Here is a 21,205-nt window from a genome sequence, read left to right as displayed (position 1 = left end):
AAGTGCTGGGAGAAAATACTATCAATCTAGAATTGCATATCCACAGAAATCACTGTTCACAAATGAGGAAGAAATAAAGAAATTTTCAACAAAATGAAAACAGATAATTTATCACCAAATAGATTCTCACTAAAGGAACTTTTAAAGACTATACTTCAGGAGGAGGTAAAATAGGTCTGCAGTATAAAAAGAAATGGTGAACAATGAAATTGATAAAATATATAAAAATCTAAACAAACATTGATTTATAAAGAAAAATGAGATGACATAAAAGTGTTGGATTATACAATAAGAAATGTCTAAAACAAAGGACAAAAATCATGTATCAGCCAGGAAAATAATATTTAGAGTTCAAGAATACCAAGCTTCTTTTAGCTATTGATTTGCAAAGTTAAGTATAAATGTTATAATTTCCAGGGTAACCACTGAAAATGAAAAAAGCATATAATACGAATACCAGTAGAAAGGATAACATGGGATGAGAAAAATACACTTTAATGAATCTACAGATAAAATAAATAAATGCAAATATTTCAGGAATCACAATGATAATAGAAATAAATGTAAATATTGCAGTAATCAGTGAGTACAGACTAAGCTCTATAATTTAAGAAACAATATTATGAGATTAAATATTAAAAATTATATAGTATATATATCAGGTATATGTATATACAGCACATATATAATGTATATAGCATATAAGTATAACAAGTATTAAAATACATATAACATATACTATATTTTAGAATAACATATATGCCACATAAAAGAGACTCACCTTAAACATACAGACACAGAAAGGTTTAAAGTAAATGTTGGAAAAACATGTATGCAGCTATTAACCAAAAGAAATTTGATGTAATTGTATTAATAACAGAAAAAATAGCCTTCAAAGCAAAAACATATTTAGAGATGAAGGGAAGCATAAAGAATACCTCCAAATTAATAAAGAAAAGACCAGCACCTAAAATAAAATTGTGCAATACACATAAATACTCATATCACAGAAAAAGAACCACAAAAAGCTAATAAATATATGAAAAGCTGCTCAACCTCATACTTAAGCAGTAAAATGCAAATTGAAACTATAGGGAGATATTCCTTTGTATCTATAGGTTTGGAAAAAATAAAAAATGTTCATGAAGGCAAGTATTGGTAAGATCATGAAGTAAAGGAAACACTTATACAATGCTAGTGGGGTTTTAATTGGTATAACCACTATAAAAAAGAATTTAACATTATCTTGTCAAGCTGAAAATGCTCATACCGTTTGGTGTGCAATTTCATTCCTAGATGCACAACCTGCAGTAGTCTTCTCAAGCATTTTTAGCAGAGGTCGCAATAAGAAATACATTTTATGTCACAATTCAGAAAATAAATACACACACGTATAAGTATACACATACACACACACACATATATATATATGTATATCTATACTGACATTTTCTACTCCACTTTTTTTTAATGTTAGTTACTACCCACCAATGGGTCATGATCCACAGATTTAAAAATCCCACCACTTGTTTTTAATGCTAGTTACTACCTACCAATAGGTCATGATTCACAGATTTAAAAATCCCACCGTTGAGTGTACATACTCATACATGTTTGTCAGGCCATATGTATAAGAATGTCATGGCAGCATTTTTTGGTAAAATTATAAACTGAAACAATCTAAATGTCTATTGACCAGAAAATAGATGCACTAAGGGAATGTAACAACAGTGTAGATGAACGTAATATTATTCACACGAACATGGATGAATTTTACAAACATGTTGTTGAGATAAAAACAACACAAAAGAATACAGGTAGTATGATTTCCATTTCCATAATATTCAAAAATACAAAACTAGAAAACATATTACTTAGAGACACATCCAAATGCAGTAAAACCATAAAGTAAAGCAAGGGAATGAAAAATACAAAACAAGATGTTCTAATTCTTAGACTGGGTAACGAATACGCAGGGGCTATTTTTATTATTGTTTAAACCATATGTATTATAGAGTATCTTAGATATGTACTATATTTTTAGATTTAAAAATCTTTCTAGTTTATATAGCTGTTAAGGTACCATACTCACAGTGAACACCTCATTCTATACAAGCGTGGAGGCACTTGTATATAATTGATAGGTGATGCAAAATAGCATGTCAAGGGACTAAAAATAACTTCTTGCCATTCAAAAAATCTTTGGGTAAATGTGGGACTACTCCAATATGAATCTTTCCCTTGTAGCCGCACTATGAAAATTTGCTAAATTAGAGGTGATTTTGAAATGACCTACGTGGCAATTACCAATACTCACTCATCAGGCCAAAGATGACCAGATGTTTGTCCCACCTATGGACAAACATGTTGAGATTTTTGCCCATAACAATGAAAAAAAAAAAAACCCACATACCACGAGGAATCATGGAGAGTCTCAGTAAGAGGGCACTTGAAAGGATTTACTATAGGATTTGGGTTTATGTTAGTAATTTTTGGGAGAGTTCGATGGAGCAGGGATTTTCTCTGGATTAAGCGATGTCAGAGAGTGGGGACAATTCTATCATTGGTATCTCGATAAATTTTATTTAGAAGGATGGCAGACTAATGCTAGGCTAAAGCTCTGATTGGTAAGAAAGTAGGAGGTTATTCACATTAGTCAAGAAATGGGGACGTTTGGTAATTTGCGGTTTCAACAGTCACCTTGTTTTCATCTATGCTTAGATAAGATTATAAAGTGTTCTTGTTTTGTTTACTTTATTATTGTTGTAGAATGATCTTGTGGGATTCTGGTACGCTGAGACTGCTTGATGTCCAACAGGATAACAGTATGGCCTACCTGTAAGTGCAAGACCAGCTCTTAACATCAAAGGACTAGGTTTGTCAGTGTGAGCCCAGTTTCCAGATGTCAGGGGCTGTATTTCTCTTTCTTATAACAAAGGTGTATACATTGTCTTCTGCACTCTGTGTATGTTCCATCCATCAGTATTATCTTTTTCGAAATGTATTTTACTGATAAACACTCAATATTTTTCATCTATTTCAGTTATATTTTATCCATTGCAGTAATCATTACCAATTAATCAAAAATAAAAATATCAGAGTCTTCTTAATTTAAAAAGACAAAGATTCTTACAAGGACACATAGCACGGTAATATGTTGCAACATAGCATGAATATAAGATCAGCCCATCAATGCCATATTAGAAGTATTTCATGTTTTGGCGGGACACAGTGGCTCACACCTATAATACCAGCACTTTGGAAGACTGAGGAGGGTGGATCACCTGAGGTCAGGAATTTGAGACCAGCCTGGCCAACTCAGTGAAACCCCATCTCTACTAAAAATACAACAAAATTAGCTGGGTGTGGTGGCACATGCCTGTAGTCCCATCCACTTGGGAAGCTGAGGCAGGAGAATCACTTGAACCTGGGAGGCAGAGGCTGTAGTGAGTCAAGACTGCGCCACCGCACTCCAGCTTGGGGGACAGAGCAAGACTTCATCTCAAAAAAAAAAAAAAAAAAGAAAAAAGAAAAAATATTTCATGTTTTGTTCCAACTCATGTTGCTTTTATCTTTGGGGCCTTTCTGAATTCAATTGGGTACTAATTAGAAAAAATGATCATTATGACTGTCTTTGTGTTGGACTGCAACTGCCTCAGCTAACATAACAATGTAGAATTTTGTAGGTATTATTAAGATAGAAAAATGAATTAACTGGCTGTGTCAAGGTCCCTTTTATCATGTTTTTATAGAGTTTAAAAACTAGGCTTACAGTAGCCAACTTGTTAGAATCAGAAGGGATTGGAGAAAATGTCAGGGCCTGCTCAGCCCATTATAACAGGTAACCTTCCTCTGTCAGTCCTTGCTGTAATCGTTTCAGTGCTAAAGCAACAAAAGCTCTTTACTTTTACCCAATCCAAAGTAAATGACAATAAAGGTCATTTACTTCCAACTGATTAGAGAGTGAGTCACCTTCTGACTCATCTCATCTCTTAGAGGTCAGGGTGGGAATTTCAATTTTATGGTCTATTAAACATAGAGACAGCCCAGTGGGGCTGCAATATTCTCTCGCAACAAACAGAGTGTTTGCTGCCAATAAAATATCATTTATGCTTCCTTTTTGAAAACCACTCCATGAATAGCAAACAAGATACTTTCAATACCGAGAGATAGTTTAAGTCTCTAATATCACACAGACTAACAGTTGGAATGTTGGAGAAGTGATGTACTCTGATTTTCAGCTTTAAAAATGAGAAGTAATTTTGATATATCGAATTAAATACTTATCATGTAAATTTCTAGCTGTCACAGAAGGATATAACTAAAAGACAAGTTGTTGTCATAGAAGGGTTAGAATCACACATTGAAAGAGCTGTTTCTTCCTTAAGACATTTTTTTTTTTCTGTTGGTAATATTTTCTTTTTTTTTTTTTCTTTTATTATTATTATTATTATTATTATTATACTTTAGGTTTTAGGGTACATGTGCACAACGTGCAGGTAAGTTCCATATGTATACATGTGCCATGCTGGTGCGCTGCACCCACCAACTCGTCATCTAGCATTAGGTATATCTCCCAATGCTATCCCTCCCCCCTCCCCTCACCCCACAACAGTCCCCGAAGTGTGATGTTCCCCTTCCTGTGTCCATGTGTTCTCATTGTTCAATTCCCACCTATGAGTGAGAATATGCGGTGTTTGGTTTTTTGTTCTTGCGATAGTTTACTGAGAATGATGATTTCCAATTTCATCCATGTCCCTACAAAGGACATGAACTCATCATTTTTTATGGCTGCATAGTATTCCATGGTGTATATGTGCCACATTTTCTTAATCCAATCTATCATTGTTGGACATTTTAATGCATCAAGACAGAAGTTTATGAATGAAATAATAAACTCATCTTCCTCCTTATACTGTGTAACCATTGAAGGTAGTCCATTTTTTATTCAACTTTGTATCCTTAGTCCCTAGTATACTTAACAGGTTATCAATAAATGTGTGGGAAAGATAGATGGATGGGTTAATGAATGGATTAATTATATAGGAGGATATTTGGGTCTATTAAATTATTGTTTCACCAATAAAATTAGTGCAATTGATTCAGAAGTTCTGTATCAATGCATTAACATGTCCCAAGGAAGACACAGAAGTTTTGACTTGTTATTATTTATTCTTATACCCTCTGACAACAACTTATGTTACATGTTTATGTGACAGTTAGGAATTTACTTTGTTCAGAGGGCAAATGTATTTGGCATGGCTCATTTCTTTTTAATCCCATGCTCCTGACAGAAGAAAACCACAATTGTTCTACATTTGTTCCACTTGCTTAAGCCTGATACACTTTAAGTAGAGGCCAACCATTTATTCATCCATTCAACTGTTCATTTGTTTGTTTATCCATTCATCTATCTATTCATTTAACAAATATTCATTGAGTACCTACTATAGGCATTATTTTAGGCACTAGAACTACATCAGTGAACAGTACAGATAAAAACTCCTGCCCTTACATTCTAGTGGAGAAAGAAAAATAATAAGATAAATAAGTAAAATATAGAGCATGTAAGTATTAAGGGAAAAACCACAGGAAAGGGTTGTATTAATTTGGGTAGGCTAGCTTCTAAAACAATCTCCACATTCCACTGACTTATATTAAAAGTTAATTTCTCATTAAAATAACCTAAAGTTAATCTGATAAAATGTAGGAGAGAGGTATGAGTGACTTAGGCCTCTAGTTATCATCCGTACTAACTAGCAGATTAGTTGATGGCAAAATGTGTGAATACACAATCTCCTTGGATCTTGTATTGAAAAGTATACTTCAGTAATTACTTTGTAATAATATTTAGATAGATATATTTAGATAGTGATATTTAGAAATTAAAGATAAAATTCTTCTCCCCGTACAGAAGCTTGAGATGACTTATAATTGATTGAAGAGTTTTTGAGTCACAGTCCCTGGTTACCGTTGTCTAAGTGAGTGAGGGCCTCGGGTGTAAAGAAGAGGGTGAACAAACGTGGAATATAAATGACAAAAATAAATACTAAGGATCAAATAGTATTTTATAAATTTAGAGAAATAGTTATTGAGAAATTCCCCCATAAATCCTCAGACTCCATAGTTGAGGACTAGCAAATCAGTCATTAGTTAAAATTCCATTTTCTTCTTCATTGCTCTAAAATGGAAAATCTCATCTTGGCAGAATCTGGTGGGAAAAGAGCTGTGTGAAAAAACAAGCAAACAAACAAAAAATCCCAAAACTTTCAAACTCATCCCAACTCTACTAACACACATCTAATTCTTAGTGTTCTTGTTTACACTATCCATAAAATATAAAACCAATTGCCTCTCTTATCTAATAGGCATGTTATGAATCTCTGAAGGAGTATTCCCTATGAATTTATGTGATCCAGAAGCAGATCAGCCCTCATAGGGACCAAGGTCCCAATTTTGAAATTAGTTCAATCCTTGACTTGATTAAGGTAATCTTAAATATGCAAGAGCCTTATCCTAATTCCCTTCCAGAAGAAAAATGTACATTCTCAATACAGGCATATTATACAGAGTCTCATTAAGTCCTACCATTTTTTCATATATTTTGACCATCAATAAAAAACCACTAGGTTTATGGGAACAAAGACATGACCAAAACCACAAGAAACAATAAACAATAGAAATAGTCCCATAGGGGACTCAGATAACAGATCTATAATTTATACATTTTAACATAACTCCAAATAATTACTTCAAGAAATTACAAGAAAAAAAATGAGTAGGTCAGCAGGCAGTTAGAAAACATAACAGAGGCAAAATGAAAATTCTAAAACTGAAAAACACAGTAACTGAAGTTAAGAATTAAATGGATGTGTTTAATAGCAAATTAGACACAAAGGCAGGATTCATGAACTGAAATATAGGTCAGACAAAATATACAAACTGAGTTTAGAGATGTAAATGGATAACAAATACAGAAGGGAGCATAAAGATATCTAAAAGATGCTGAATATTACTAAGATGCGTATCTTGACTACCTGGCATAGAGGAGACAGATAATGGGGGAAAAGAAATATCTAAAGAGATATTCCCTGAGAAATTTTCAAATATGACAAAAGATATTAATGTACAGGTTCAAGATGTTCTAGGAACATCAAAATAGATAAATACAAAGAAAATCAGACATAGGTTTGTTATAGTAACTGTTGAAAACACGACAAAAAGGGGAAAATATTAACAACATTTTAAAAATATTACCTTCAAAGGAACAATAATATACTGATAGCTGATTTCCTAATAGAAACACTGGAAATCAGAAGCCAATAGAATCTTCAAATTACTGAAAGTTAATAACATCTAACCTAGGATTCAATAAGCAGTGCAAACATATTTGAAAATTAAGAGTGAAATAAAGCCATGCTAAGAAAAAAATTGAGAGTATTCACCACCAGCAAAGCCACACTAAAGGAAATACTAAAGGGTACCCTTTAGGAAGAAGAAAAATCATTCTAATGGAAGCATAGAGATACAGCAAAGAATAAAGAGCAGTGGAAAGGGTAACAATGTAGTAAATCTAAATATATAAAGCAAATATAATCAGAACTAAAAGGATAAATAGAAAATCCACAATTATTATTGAGAGAGTTTAGCATACCTTTCTCGATATCTGATTGGATATGCAGATTAAAAATCAGTAAGTATATGGAAGACTTGGACAATGCAATTAACAAACATCATTGAATAATCTAGGATGCTCAAATCAGCCACTGCATAATTCCCATATTAAAATATAAAAATCAGTTTTTAATTCACAGTATGCACAAAAAATAAGTTTCAGGTGGATTATAAGTTTAAAGATAAAAAGTAAGACAATAACAATTATAAAACATCATATAGGAGAATATTTTCATGATTCTGGTGTTAGGGAAAGTTTTCTTTCACAGGATTCAGAAAAAAATCCCTCTAGTAATCCAGGAAAAAAATTAACAAATGGAACTACTAAAAAGTAGAGATTTCTGTTCATAAAATGATACCATTAAGACAGTGGAAAGCCAAGTCAGGAGGTGAGAGAGGATATCTGCAATATAGGTAACCAACATAGCTTGTATGTAGAATATATAAAGAGCTCCTTCAAATCAGTAAAAGATTATGTTGAAATCCGTATATTGTTTATTTCATCAGTGTTCATCCTCCCAGATCTGGAGAAGGAAGTTTGCTGATGACAGAAAGGACTAAGAAAAATTTATTTATGTGAGATAAAGAATTGAGAATAATTGCTTAAGTAAATCAAAATAACGTATCCAAAGTAAGTAATAAAAGAACTTAAAAGATTCGTTTCTTTAAAACTATTTATCTAAAGCAATCTACAGATTCAATGCATTCTCTGTTAAGATACCAATTACATTTTTTCACAGAACTGCAAAAAACAATCTTAAAATTTACATGGAACCACAAAAGACCCAGAATAGCCAAAGCTGTCCTGAGCAAAAGGAAAACTAGAGGAATCACATTACCTGATTTCAAATTATACCACAGAACTATAATTTCTATGTTTTTATGCCATATAACATATGCAAATCAGCATGGTACTGGTATAAAAACAGATTCAAAGACCAATGGAACCGAATAAAAAATGAAGAAACATATACATACATCTACAGTGAGCTCATTTTCCACAAAGGTGCCAGAATCATACATTGGGGAAAGGACAGTCTCTTCAACAAATGGTGCTGGGAAAACTGGATATCCACATGCAGAGAATGAAACTAGACTCATATCTCTCACCATATACAAAAATCAAATCAGAGTGGATTAAATACTTAAATCTAAGATCTCAAACTATGAAACTACTATAAGAAAACTTTGCAGAAAAATCTCTAGGACATTGGTCTGGGCAAACACTTTTTGAGAAATACCCCACAGGCACAGGCAATCAAAGCAAACATGAACAAATAGGATCATATCAAGTTAAAAAGCTTCTGCACAGCAAAGGATACAGTCAACAAAGTGAAGAGACAACTTGCAGAATGGGAGAAAATATTTGCAAAGTACCCATCTGACAAGGGATTAATAATCAGAATATATAAGGAGCTTGAACAACTCTACAAAAAAATCTAATAATCTGATTAGGAAGAAATCTAATAATCTGATTAAAATGGGCAAATGATCTGAACAGACATTTCTCAAAAGAAGACATACAAATGGCAAACATGCATATGAAAAGGTGTTCAACAACATTGATCATCAGACAAATGCATGACAAAACTACAATGAGCTATTATCTCACTCCAGTTAGAATGGCTTTTATCCAAAAGACAGGCAATAACAAATGCTGGTGAGAATGTAGAGGAAAAGGAACTCTCACACACTGTTGGTGAAAATGTAAATTAGTACAACTAGGAGAACAGTTTGGAGGTTCCTTAAACTACTAAAAATAGAGCTACCATACGATCTAACAATCCCACTCCTAGGTGTATACCCAAAAGAAAAGAAATCAGTATATTGAAGAGATATCTGTACTCCCATGTTTACTGCAGCACTATTCACAATAGCCAAGATTTGGAAGCAACCTAAGTGCCCATCAACAGATAAATGGATGAAGAAAATGTGGTACATATACACAATGGAGTACTATTCGGCTATAAAAAGGAATGAGATCCAGTCATTTGCAACAACGTGGATGAAAATAGAGGCCATTATATTAAGTGAAATAAGCTAGGCACAGAAAGACAAACTTTACATGTTCTCACTTATTTGTGGGAGCTAAAAATTAAAACAATTTAAATCATGGACATAGAGAGTGGAAGGATGGTTACCAGAGGCTGGGAAGGGTAGTGGTGGTTGAGGGAAGTGGAGATGGCTAACAGGTATAAAAACAGTTAGACAGAATGAATAAGATCTAGTACTTGATAGCATAACTGGGTGACTATAGTCAATAACAATTTAATTTTACATTTAAAAATAACTAAAAGAGTATAGTTGGATTGTTTGTAACACAAAGGATAAATTCTTGAGGTAATAGATACTCCATTTACCCTGATGTAATTATTACATATTGCAAGCCTGTATCAAAATATCTCATGTACACCATAAATATATATACCTGCTATGTATTCACAAAAATTAAAAACTAAAGAAAAGAAAAAATAACCCTACTTACCTCAATCCAGTATTAAAACATAGTTTGAATTGCTCTATTCAGGATCACTTTTGTGAAACAGTACAGGGAACATAACATTGGCTAAAAATGTAAGCGCTGAATACAGGCATCTTCAACAGAACAGTAGTCCTCATTTAGAGAAGATGAAAATGAAAGATCACTTCTACTATCTCACTATTTACTTTTCCTCCCAAGACAGCCCCTAAACTACTATAACAGGATGAGTTAATTAGGCAAAAAACAAAACAAAAACCAATGAATTGGAGTGATGCCAGCATCCCCTACTTCATTCACAGGAAAGGTAGATGAACACTCAGCTGCCTTGAGATGAGATTATGAGGCACCCCCCAGAGCAGAGGAGACAGACACTGGGAGGGAGAAAACATACCAGTGGATTCAGGGGAAATTTCTCAAAAGGAGGGGAGCAGTAGAGACTGAATCAGACTAAGACTGGTTTAATTGAACTGAGAAAACAATGACTCTTGGCTTTCACCCAAGTTGGCAAAGTGAAATTTGTGCTCACTGCACTCCCACAGGCTAAACAGAGAGGCAAATGGGAAGGTTCTCTTCCTTCATTCTTTCTCAAGGAAAGGTAGGTTTGGAGGAAATTCGGGAACTACTCCAGCTTTGCTTGTCAGCTGATGTGCAGAGCAGGCTGAACATGTGAGAATCATATTGCCAGTCACCTCAAATGTCTAAGAATGTCCAGGGAAATTATCTATGCCCTCTGAGGAGCCATGTGAAGCCAAGAGGGGCCCTGAGACAAGGATGCTCAGGGGCAGTTTTTAAATACAGAAAGAGTGGCCGGGTGCAGTGGCTCATGCCTGTAATCCTAGCACTTTGGGAGGCCAAGGCTGGAGGATCCCTTGAGTCCAGGAGTGCAAGACCAGCCTGGACAACACAGCAAGACCCTGCCTCTTCAATTAGCTGCGTGTAGTGGTGCATGCCTGTAGTCTCAGCTATTCTGGAGGCTGAGATGAGTGGATCACTTGAGCCCAGGAGGTCGAGGTTTCAGTGAGCCATGATAACAGCCACTGCACTCCAGCCAGGGTGAGAGTGAGACCCTGTCCCTAAAATAATAATATTAATAATGATTAAAAAGAAAGAGATATGGTTCAGTGAGGCTTCCAATTTTACAATGCTTTGCAGTTTTTTAAAAAATATTCTTTCTGTATCTGTCTCTCTCTCTCTCTCACATACACACACACACACACACACACACACACACACACACACCCCAGAGCCCTGCCAAGGCATTGCTAAGCCTGTGATTGGGCTGCAATTTCACCTGCACTCTCTATCCTTAAACTTAAAATACTCTTTTTCTCTCTTGCTTTCCCCACTCCAATCCCTTCAGTCATCAATCTCCACTTTCCATGAAAAATCAAGAAACTCACGCGATTTTGTCACAGACAGTGCACTTCCAGCTGCCATCGGGGCCTGCAACTCGACACTCCCTGCATACCCTCAGTGAGCAAGCCTGACAAGGGTCTCCCCGGTCAAAGATTAGGCCCAGGTTTCTGTGACAGTGAACACAAACTCTGCTGGCCTCCTGTTGAGTTTTCCCACTTCTACGTTTTGCTTCTAAGAGTTCATTTTTCAGCTTCCTGAAAGGAGAGGGGGAAAAAATCACTTAAAAAAAACAAACAAACAGGAGCAGAGATATCTACAATGTCTAAAACAGATAGAATATTTGCCTCAAATAAGGCTGCTTTAAACTGGGGACCACCATGCAATCTCACTTAGAATTTTGAAAAGGTGCCTATTTGGTGTCACTACTTTCAATTCCGACCTCTTTAATCAAGAGATATTTTCATTTGGAAGAACATTTGAATCGAGGAGTTAGAGCCAAATATTTTCAGGAAATACAATTTCTCCCTCCAGAAGCAACAATCCTTTGATATCAATAACTGAAAAATAAAATGTTTGTGTTTTACTTTTGAATTTTGACATTCTCTACTAGCACTATTATTTTGCTATTAGTATTTATTCTCATTCTACTGTAACTTCTCTAGGATATCTTTGATACCACAACACTAGAGAGCATGGCCTCAGGTTACAGGCGTACACAGTACCTGGTTCTTTACCTGCCTATATATACTACTTGAGGCAGGAGTGTGAAATCAAACTCAGCATCATTGTAGGCACAATCTTCATGCACTTAAGAAAAGTAAGAAAGACATTGCCTACCATTTCAGATGAGATCAGGTGCATTCAGAGTGGTATGGCTGTAGACTGCCTACCATTTCACATCGAAAATCTTCTGCTTAGCATTTGAAAGTTTCCAACAATTTCTATTAGCCTATGGGCTTTGCTGTTAAACATGCCTATGTTTAAATCCAGGTTAAATCATGAATAAGCTGTCCAGCCTCAGGCAATGATTTACTCACTCAACCCCAGTCTCTTCATTTCTAAAATGAGAGTAATAATATTGCTTCATGATTGTTTTAAAGATTAAATGAGATGATAAATGTAAAGTTCCCAGCATGCTGCTTGGCACATAGGTTCTAAATAAACGTTAGTTCCATGTCCCTTCTTTTACTACCTGACATGTAATTTATTTATCCTTTAGAAAATTGCTATTCCAAGTGTGGACCTTGTTCCAGCAGCATCAACATCACCTGGGAATGTTTTAGGATTGCAGAATCTCAGGCACTGCCTTAGACCCTATTAGATCAGAATCTACATTGTAACAAAATTTTCAGGTGATTAGAGTTTGAGAAGCACAGCTTTGGAGATTCAGTCTCAAATTTGGCTACATATTGGAATCACTTTAAAAAGATTTTAAAAATACTGATTCGCAAATCTCACTTCCACAGATTCTAACATAATTAGCTTTGAATGTGGCCTAGGTAATGGGATTTTTAAAAGCTTCACTGTTTATTCCAATATATTGCCAAATTTGGAAAACACTGCTCCAGAAGACAGGTTCCTTCTCACTTAAATGCTTCACAGACATGTCATTGCTTGCTGCTACTGAGCCAATCCCTTCTTCAACGCAGAATGTCTATGTTCTAGGAAAAAAAAAAAAATTGAGAATCATCCCACACATTTTATACCATATCCTTTTACATTTGTGGTGTTAAATTTTGTCGTGCCCATCCAGACTAGCATCTTCCCAAAGGCAGGAACAAAGGCCTTAGTTTATTGTATATACTGGTCAGGATCCAATTCCATGCTAGGTTATAAAGCAGTTGAATATTTAAAGCTATTTATTATTTCTTTTGATCTTTCAAACCAGCTTGTGAGGTATTATAAGACTCATGTTAAAAATAATAAGCAGTACAGATGGAATCAGAAACCAGGTCATTTATTTCTCAGCCTGATGATAGATTCATAAAAAGAGAAATTTCAAACTGTAGAGCAAAGTTTTTAAAATCTTTGACTTCATGTCTCACTCATTCATCCAACAAGCACTTATAGTACGCCTACACTGTGCTAGGCATTCTGGTATTGAGAAAAAAAAATAAGTCTAAACAAAACATCTACTAAGAATTACCATTACCCTTTATGTTAGTTAAGGAGACAAATGACACACGATGACTCATGTGTTGCAACAGGCAGCCATACTAAGCACTTTTAAGTCCCCACCAAGTTTGTGGTAATTTGTTACAGCAGCCACAGGAAATGGATATACCCTCGACTTGGCCTCATTTCTTACAGAGTACAACATTCCTGGGCATAACACATCCAACTCCCTGGGCTTTCAGTTCTTTGACCTAGTCATCTTCTCTGACCTTCCTGTCCATGTGCACCATTCACTCTCATGAAGAAACCCTGGAACTTGTTAACTCTAGAAATTATGTTATATCCAAAATCATGAATTTAAACACTGTTGAAACCATTATTCAGTTCTAATGAGTACATCACTTTCTCATTATCCATCAGTTCTCCTCTCAGCCTCACTTCCCCTTGGAGCCAGAACATAAGGAACCCTGCTTGGGATTGTGCGTCTCCTACCCTACAAACATCCTGGAGGCAGAAGATCAGCTCTTTGAACATTCATGTGGATTAAACAGAGTGAGAAGATATCAACAGCCTTCTGTTATCAGTTTCATATGGAGAAATGGTAATGACAACAGAAAGGAGACCTCTTTGTCCCATCATCAAATATTTCAAGCAATGATGCATAGCTTTTCTCTTTCCTTTCCTTCAACATAAGCAGGCACAGATCCTTAGTAGGAGAAGAGAAAAGAGAAAAAGAAGTAAAAGAAGAGGAAAAGAAAACCTTTATTCCTTCCCTGTGGCTCACTGCAGTGGCTTGAAGTGCTGTACGAATTTGAGGCATATGGGAAGGAGATTGAAATGGATAATAATTAATAATTTAAAAAATGTCTAAAATAGATAGAATATTTGTCTCAAATAAGACTGCATTAAACTGGGACCACCACGCAATCTCGCTTAGAATTTTGAAAAGGTGCCTATTAGGTGTCCCTACTTTCAATTCCCTTCCAATCTACTCTCCATGGAATAATCAATATCATTAGTCAATACTCTTTTAAAATATTTCTTACATCATGTGGTTCCTCTGCTTAAAACCAACCAGTAGTTTTCCTTTATATTTTTAATGAAATTTATACCTCTTTCCCATAGCCTGTAAAGATCTGCCTAATCTGCTCCCTCTTCCCGCTGGTCATCTCCTATCTACAGATAGGAGACAGGATTCAGCAACATAATTCTACTTAAAGTTTCATAAATATGCCAAGTTCTTTCCCACTTCAGGGCCTTTGAACACGCTATTTCTTCAGCTGGGAATGCCTTCCCTCCACACTCCATCACCCAACACAGTAGTCATTTATCTGTTCACTAAATACTTCCCATTCTCCTTACTTCTGAAAGCAAGTTGGGATTGTGCCTTTCTGCCCTCTTGGCATTAGATGTCATCATGTGACTCACACTGGCCAATGAAATGTGGTAAGTAATCCCAGGTAAAAGCTTTAAAATCAAGGGCAGGGTTCACCACACACCCTTTTCTTTGCATAGAGAATGACAATGTTCCAAATAGTATCTGCTCTGCAAGTCTGGGTCCTGGTCTGAGGATGCCATGAAGTAGAGTCCCCAGACATCCTGTTATGAACATGTGGCATAAGTGAGAAATCTTTGTTGTTTTAAGCCACTAAGAGTTTGGAGCTGTTACTGCAGCATCACTTAACCTATCTTGACTGATAAACACACAACTTAATTCTTAATCTGACTGGCTCCCACTTATTTTTTTTTTAATTTTAGTTTTACTGCTGCTTGCCCAGGGAAGGTTTTCTCTGACCACCAAATCTACAGTAGCTTCACATTCTTTAATTTTCCTTGTTGCTGTATAGATACACTTATATTAACATATAAATTGGTGGCCTATATGTAGTTGAAATTGTAAAGACTGAAAAGATTAACTATCTTGATGGTTGTTGAACGATAGAATCTTTTCATTTCTGTATTCTAGTGATATATTGAATGTTTTTTTCCATCCCATTATCAAAAATGTTCCATGTATTAAAAAGACTTTTTGCTTTATCATCACATAGACACATTTCTTTCAAATCAGGAATTGCTTTCTTTAAAATTCTTGTCACATTTGTGTGGTATTATTTTTCTTGTGTTATCTTGTCTGGACCAAATTGTACTGAACACCATTTTACACCAAATAAGATAGGAATTTTAGAATGGAAGCAATTAGCTGCCTTGAAGAGGAAGCCATGAATAAACAGTTTATAAAGTGTCTTTAATTCCTTCATGCTCTTAAACAATCTCATCTAGTAGAGCACATCAAGGCCTAAGGGAGATAATGAGCAAGCAAGGATTACACAGTGGCCCAGAGCACAGGGTTCTAAAGTCAGAGTGCCTGGGTTCAAGTTCTGGCTATGCCACTTATTTCCTCTGAGACTTTAAGACAATTATTTAACTTCTCTCTGTCTCAAGACTTAAGGAGACTTAACCTCTTTGTGTCTCAAAATACTTCTGTAAAAACAGCCTTACAGTGTTGTTATGAGCATTAAGTAAGACAATGTTTGTAAGTGTTTAGCACAGCTTGACACATAATAATTATGGAATAGACAATTCTGGTATGTGTTTCCCAATATCTGTTCTCCCTTTCTTCTTTATTAGTGGAACACCTAGCTATACTCATGGCCACTCAGAATAAAAACTAGATTTCTCAGTATTTCTTGCAGTTAGGTTTTGTCATGATACTAAATGCTGGCCAATGGAGTGTAATCAGAAACGTTATACCTCTAGGTCATGCCTTTAATGGAAGAGGGAGGATCCCTTTCCCTTGACCCCTTCTCTTTTTCCAGAAGCTGGGATGAGAACATAGGAATGAACCATCCTGGATCAAGAGCTAAACTCTCAACATGGTGGAGCAACAAAAGATAGGGAGTCCAGACCCCCGCTTTAATGCAGCCCCCATAACAATACCACAAAAGCCACCAATCAACCCAGACTTTTACATTAGACAGGAATATGTTCCCATCTTAAGTCATGATTATAATGTGTCTCTGTCACCCGCAGCCAAACCTATTTCCCAAAAAATACAATAAGAACTCAGGAAATATTAGTTTTTATTCTTTCTTCCACTTGCAGAGATGTTGCTGTCAGGTTTTGCTTCAGCCTCTGATGTAGTGCCTGCAAGCTAAGTACTTCTCTAGAACTAGTGTTTCATATTCCATTAAGAGAGCAAGGCCACAGTGACTGACAAAGTCTATTGTCAACAATGACACAAAAATCACTAAAATAATATATGTGGGCAGAATAATGTCACAGCAGCCTGATTCTGATGCCTGCACAGCTCCTTGCACTCCCATCTTTTGTAAGATTCAGAGACAATGCCATCAATACCGTGGTATTTCATATTTGCCTGAGGAAAATTCGAGGCTGACCAGACCTTCTTTCTGTACTCTGAATATAAAAAAAAATATGCTTTCATTTTTACTGTAGCTTCCACATGCAGTGCCTATCATTAAAACCTAAATTTCACAACACTTAGCCACACAATAACAGGCACTTTACATGTTGATGTGGTTTGGCTGTGTCCCCACCCAAATCTCATCTTGAATTGTAGCTCCTGTAATTCCCAGGTGTTGTGGGAGAGACCTGGTGGGAGATAATCATTTGGTGGGTCTTTCCTGTGCCATTCTCGTGATAGTGAGATCTTATGAGATCTGATGGTTTTATAAAGGGGAATTTCCCTGCACAATTTCTCTTCTGTTCTCTGCCACCATGTGACATGTGCCTTTCACCTTCTGCCATGATTGTGAGGCCTCCCCAGCCAAGAGGAACTGTGAGTCCATTAAACCTCTTTTTTTTTTTTTGTAAATTGCCCAGTCTTGGGTATGTCTTTATCAGCAGCATGAAAACAGACTAATAAAGTAAAGTGGTACTAGTAGAATGGGACACTGCTGAAAAGATACCCAAAAATGTGGAAGCAACTTTGAAACTGGGGAACAGGCAGAGGTCGGAACAGTTTGGAGGGCTCAGAAGACAGGAAAATGTGGGAAAGTTTGGAACTCCCTAGAGACCTGTTGAATGGCTTTGACCAAAATGATAATGATATGAACAATGAAATCCAAGCTGAGGTGGCCTCAGATGGAGATGAGGAACTTGTTGGGAACTGGAGCAAAGGTGACTCTTGTTATGTTTTTTTTTTTTTTTTGAGATGGAATTGTGCTCTGTCACCCAGGCTGGGGTGCAGTGGCGCTATCTCGGCTCACTGCAAGCTCCACCTCCCGGGTTCACGCCATTCTCCTGCCTCAGCCTCCCAAGTAGCTGGGACTACAGGTGCCCACCACCACGCCCAGCTAATTTGTTGTATTTTTAGTAGAGATGGGGCTTCACCGTGTTAGCCAGGATGGTCTCGATCTCCTGACCTTGTGATCTGCCCACCTCGGCCTCCCAAAGTGCTGGGATTACAGGCGTGAGCCACCGTGCCTGGCCTCTTGTTATGTTTTAGCAAAGAGACTGGTGGCATTTTTCCCCTGCCCTAGAGATGTGTAGAATTTTGAACTTGAGAGAGATGATTTACAGTATCTGGGGGGAAGAAATTTCTAAGCAGCAAAGCATTCAAGTGGTGACTTGGGTGCTGTTAAAAGCATTCAGTTTTAAAAGGGAAACAAAGCATAAAAGCCTGACGATGCGACGGAAAAGAAAAACCCATTGTCTGAGGAGAAATTCATGCTGGCTGCATAAATTTGCATAAGTAATGAGGAGCCAAATGTAATCACCAAGGCAATGGAGGAAATGTCTCCAAGGCATGTCAGAGACCTTTGCAGCAACCCCTCTCATCACAGGCCTGGAAGAAAAAATGGTTTCATGGGCAGGGCCCAGGGTCTCCATGCTGTGTGCAGCCTAGGGACTTGGCACCCTGCATCTCAGCTGCTCCAGCTGTGGCTGAAAGGGGGCAATGTAGAGCTCAGACCATGGCTTCAGAGGGCGCAAGCTCCAAGCCTTTGCAGCTTCCATGTGGTATTGAACCTGCAAGTGCACAGAAGTCAAGAATTGGGGTTTGGGAACCTTTGCATAGATTTCAGAGGATGTACTGAAATGCCTGGATGCCTAGGCAAAAGTTTGCTGGAGGGGCAGGGCCCTCATGGAGAACCTCAACTAGGGCAGTGTGGAAGGGAAATGTGGGGTCAGAGCCCCACACAGAGTCCCTACTGGGGCACCACCTAGTGAAGATGTGAGAAGAGGGCCACTGTCCTCCAGACCCCAGAACGGTAGATCTACTGACAGCTTACACTGTGTGCCTAGGAAAGCCACAGACACTCAACACCAGCCCGTGAAAGCAGCCAGGAGGGAGGCTCTACCCTGCAAAACTACAAGGGTGGAGCTGCCCAAGACCATGGGAACCCACCTCTTGCATCAGCGTGACCTGGATGTGAGACATGGAGTGAAAGGAGATCATTTTGGAGCTTTAAGATTTGACTGCCCCCCTGGATTTCAGACTTGCATGGGGCCTGTAGCCCCTTCATTTTGGCCAATCTCTCCCATTTGGAATGGCTGTATTTACCTAATGCCTGTACCCCATTGTATCTAGGAAGTAACTAACTTGCTTTTGATTTTACAGGCTCATAGATGGGAGGGACTTGCCTTGTCTCAGATGAGACTTTGGACTGCGGACTTTTGAGTTAATGCTGAAATGAGTTAAGACTTTGGGAGACTGTTGGGAAGGCATGATTGGTTTTGAAATGTGAGGACATGAGATTTGGGAGGGGCAAGAGGCAGAATGATATGGTTTGGCTGTGTCCCCACCCAAATTTCATCTTGAATTGTAGTTCCCATAATTCCCACATGTTGTGGGAGGGACCTGGTGGGAAATAATTGAATCATTTGGGTGGGTCTTTCCCATGCTATTCTCATGATAGTGAATAAATCTCATGAGATCTGATGCTTTTATAAAGGGGATTTTCCCTGCACAAGTTCTCTTCTCCTGTCTGCCATCATGTGAGACGTGCCTCTCACCTTCTGCCTTGATTGTGAGGCCTCCCCAGCCATGTGGAACTGTGAGTCCATTAAACCTCCTTCTTTTGTAAATTGCCCAGTCTCAGGTATGTCTTTATCAGCAGCATGAAAACGAACTAATACACGTCATACCATTGCTTTGACAACAACCCATGAAAAATACATTATGATTCCCATTTTATAGATAAGAAAGTGGAATCTCTGAGAGGTAACTTGTGGGTCACAGGGCTATTAAATAAGGAGGTCAGGATTCAGACCCTGGATTTTATATTCCAAAATCTGCACTCTTCCCACACACCAGTATCCTCTCACTGGCTCTCAATATATTAAAATATTTTTGCTCAGAAAGGACCCCGTATTTATTAATGACTGCTGTTTCTTTCCTAGCTGTGCAAAGCCATGCTGAGCACACTCAAAGTTAAGCCTCTAAACATAGAGGGTTTCTTCTACCTGCCCAGCTTCTTTCAACATATGGCATCTGCCCAAATTGGATCTTATCACAAAGTCTCTCATGACAAATATTCCCCAAGAGAGTCATTCTTCAACAAGCATGACTCTATCTTAATACATTTTGTATAAATTTTTATTAGTTTCCAAATCAAAGGCTATTAAAAAGAATCACGACTCTCTGAGAACTGGGAAAAAGTTTTGCCTGGATAAAAAGCTGCTTAAGAGAAAGTAACAAGGAGGAGTAAAAGAACACTTGTTTAGATAAAGAAGTCTTGTGACTTGTGCCAATTTCATATTTACAAATTGTCTCAAGGAAAGAGGGCATTGTGAAGTCTTCATATCTGCAGAAGACACATCCTGGTATTAAAAAGCTTGGCTCATAGGACTATACCGGAAAATCTCACAAAACCATGTCAACTGACAGGCAATTGACAAAAAACCCAAACAAAACAAAACAAAAAACCCAAATCCAAAAAATACTGAAAAAAAAGGAGCAATAATGCTGAAAAGTAACAGTTTTAGGGAAAATAATTAAAACCACAGAAATACAAGGAAGAACTTAACCAATCCCTTATAACCTAAGAGAATCAATGACTTATTACAGATTTTCCAGAAACATTAAATGTGCTCATATATGCAAAGGGACAATGACTCAAGTGTTCATTCTGAATTCTTTTTAAAAAAGACAATGGAGACAAAACAGCAAACATTATCTGTCCCTGTAAACTCATGCTGATGGTGACCTCTGCTAAACTTTTCCTGACATCTCACCCTTGCTTAGATTCTTCTCCTTCCCTGTGTTGCTTTCCCTACTAGTAGTTTATGGTTTCTCTTTAATAAATCACTTGCACACAAATCATGAGCTCAAGGTCTACCTCTGGGGGAATCCAACCTAAGACAGGGATCTTATAAATTATATGACAAAAACAGCTCGTTACAACTCTAAAAGACTTAGGAATCACTGCAATTTGATATCTTGCTGTTTATTCACTATAGTCTTATCATAGCAGAAATTTATCTCATATGTAATTAGCAAACCAAGTCTCCCACATGAAACTATCTTAAAATAACTATTGCCTCAATTTCCTGGCTCATTAAGAAACAAGAATGTGTTTTGCTAATCTGAAACCCAAAGAATACCTTGCTTGAGTA

General features: G+C 37.0%; 1 protein-coding gene across 15 annotated transcripts in view; it reads right to left on the bottom strand.

Annotated features, from left to right (window-relative positions):
* SYTL5 (synaptotagmin like 5) overlaps nucleotides 1–21,205 on the bottom strand; it is a 242,492-nt gene that overhangs the window by 63,968 nt on the left and 157,319 nt on the right. For all 15 annotated transcript variants that reach the window (XM_054544445.2, XM_054544453.2, XM_063721209.1 and 12 more), the window contains one exon: nucleotides 11,557–11,766. In XM_054544445.2, coding sequence (XP_054400420.1) covers nucleotides 11,557–11,766 — 210 coding nt within the window. The remainder of the gene's footprint in view (nucleotides 1–11,556; nucleotides 11,767–21,205) is intronic.

This window comes from Pongo abelii, chromosome X, assembly GCF_028885655.2.
Source record: "Pongo abelii isolate AG06213 chromosome X, NHGRI_mPonAbe1-v2.0_pri, whole genome shotgun sequence".
Classification (NCBI taxonomy): Eukaryota; Metazoa; Chordata; class Mammalia; order Primates; family Hominidae; genus Pongo; species Pongo abelii.
Note: the sequence above shows the minus strand (reverse complement) of the source record. Positions and strands in the feature narration are given on the sequence as shown.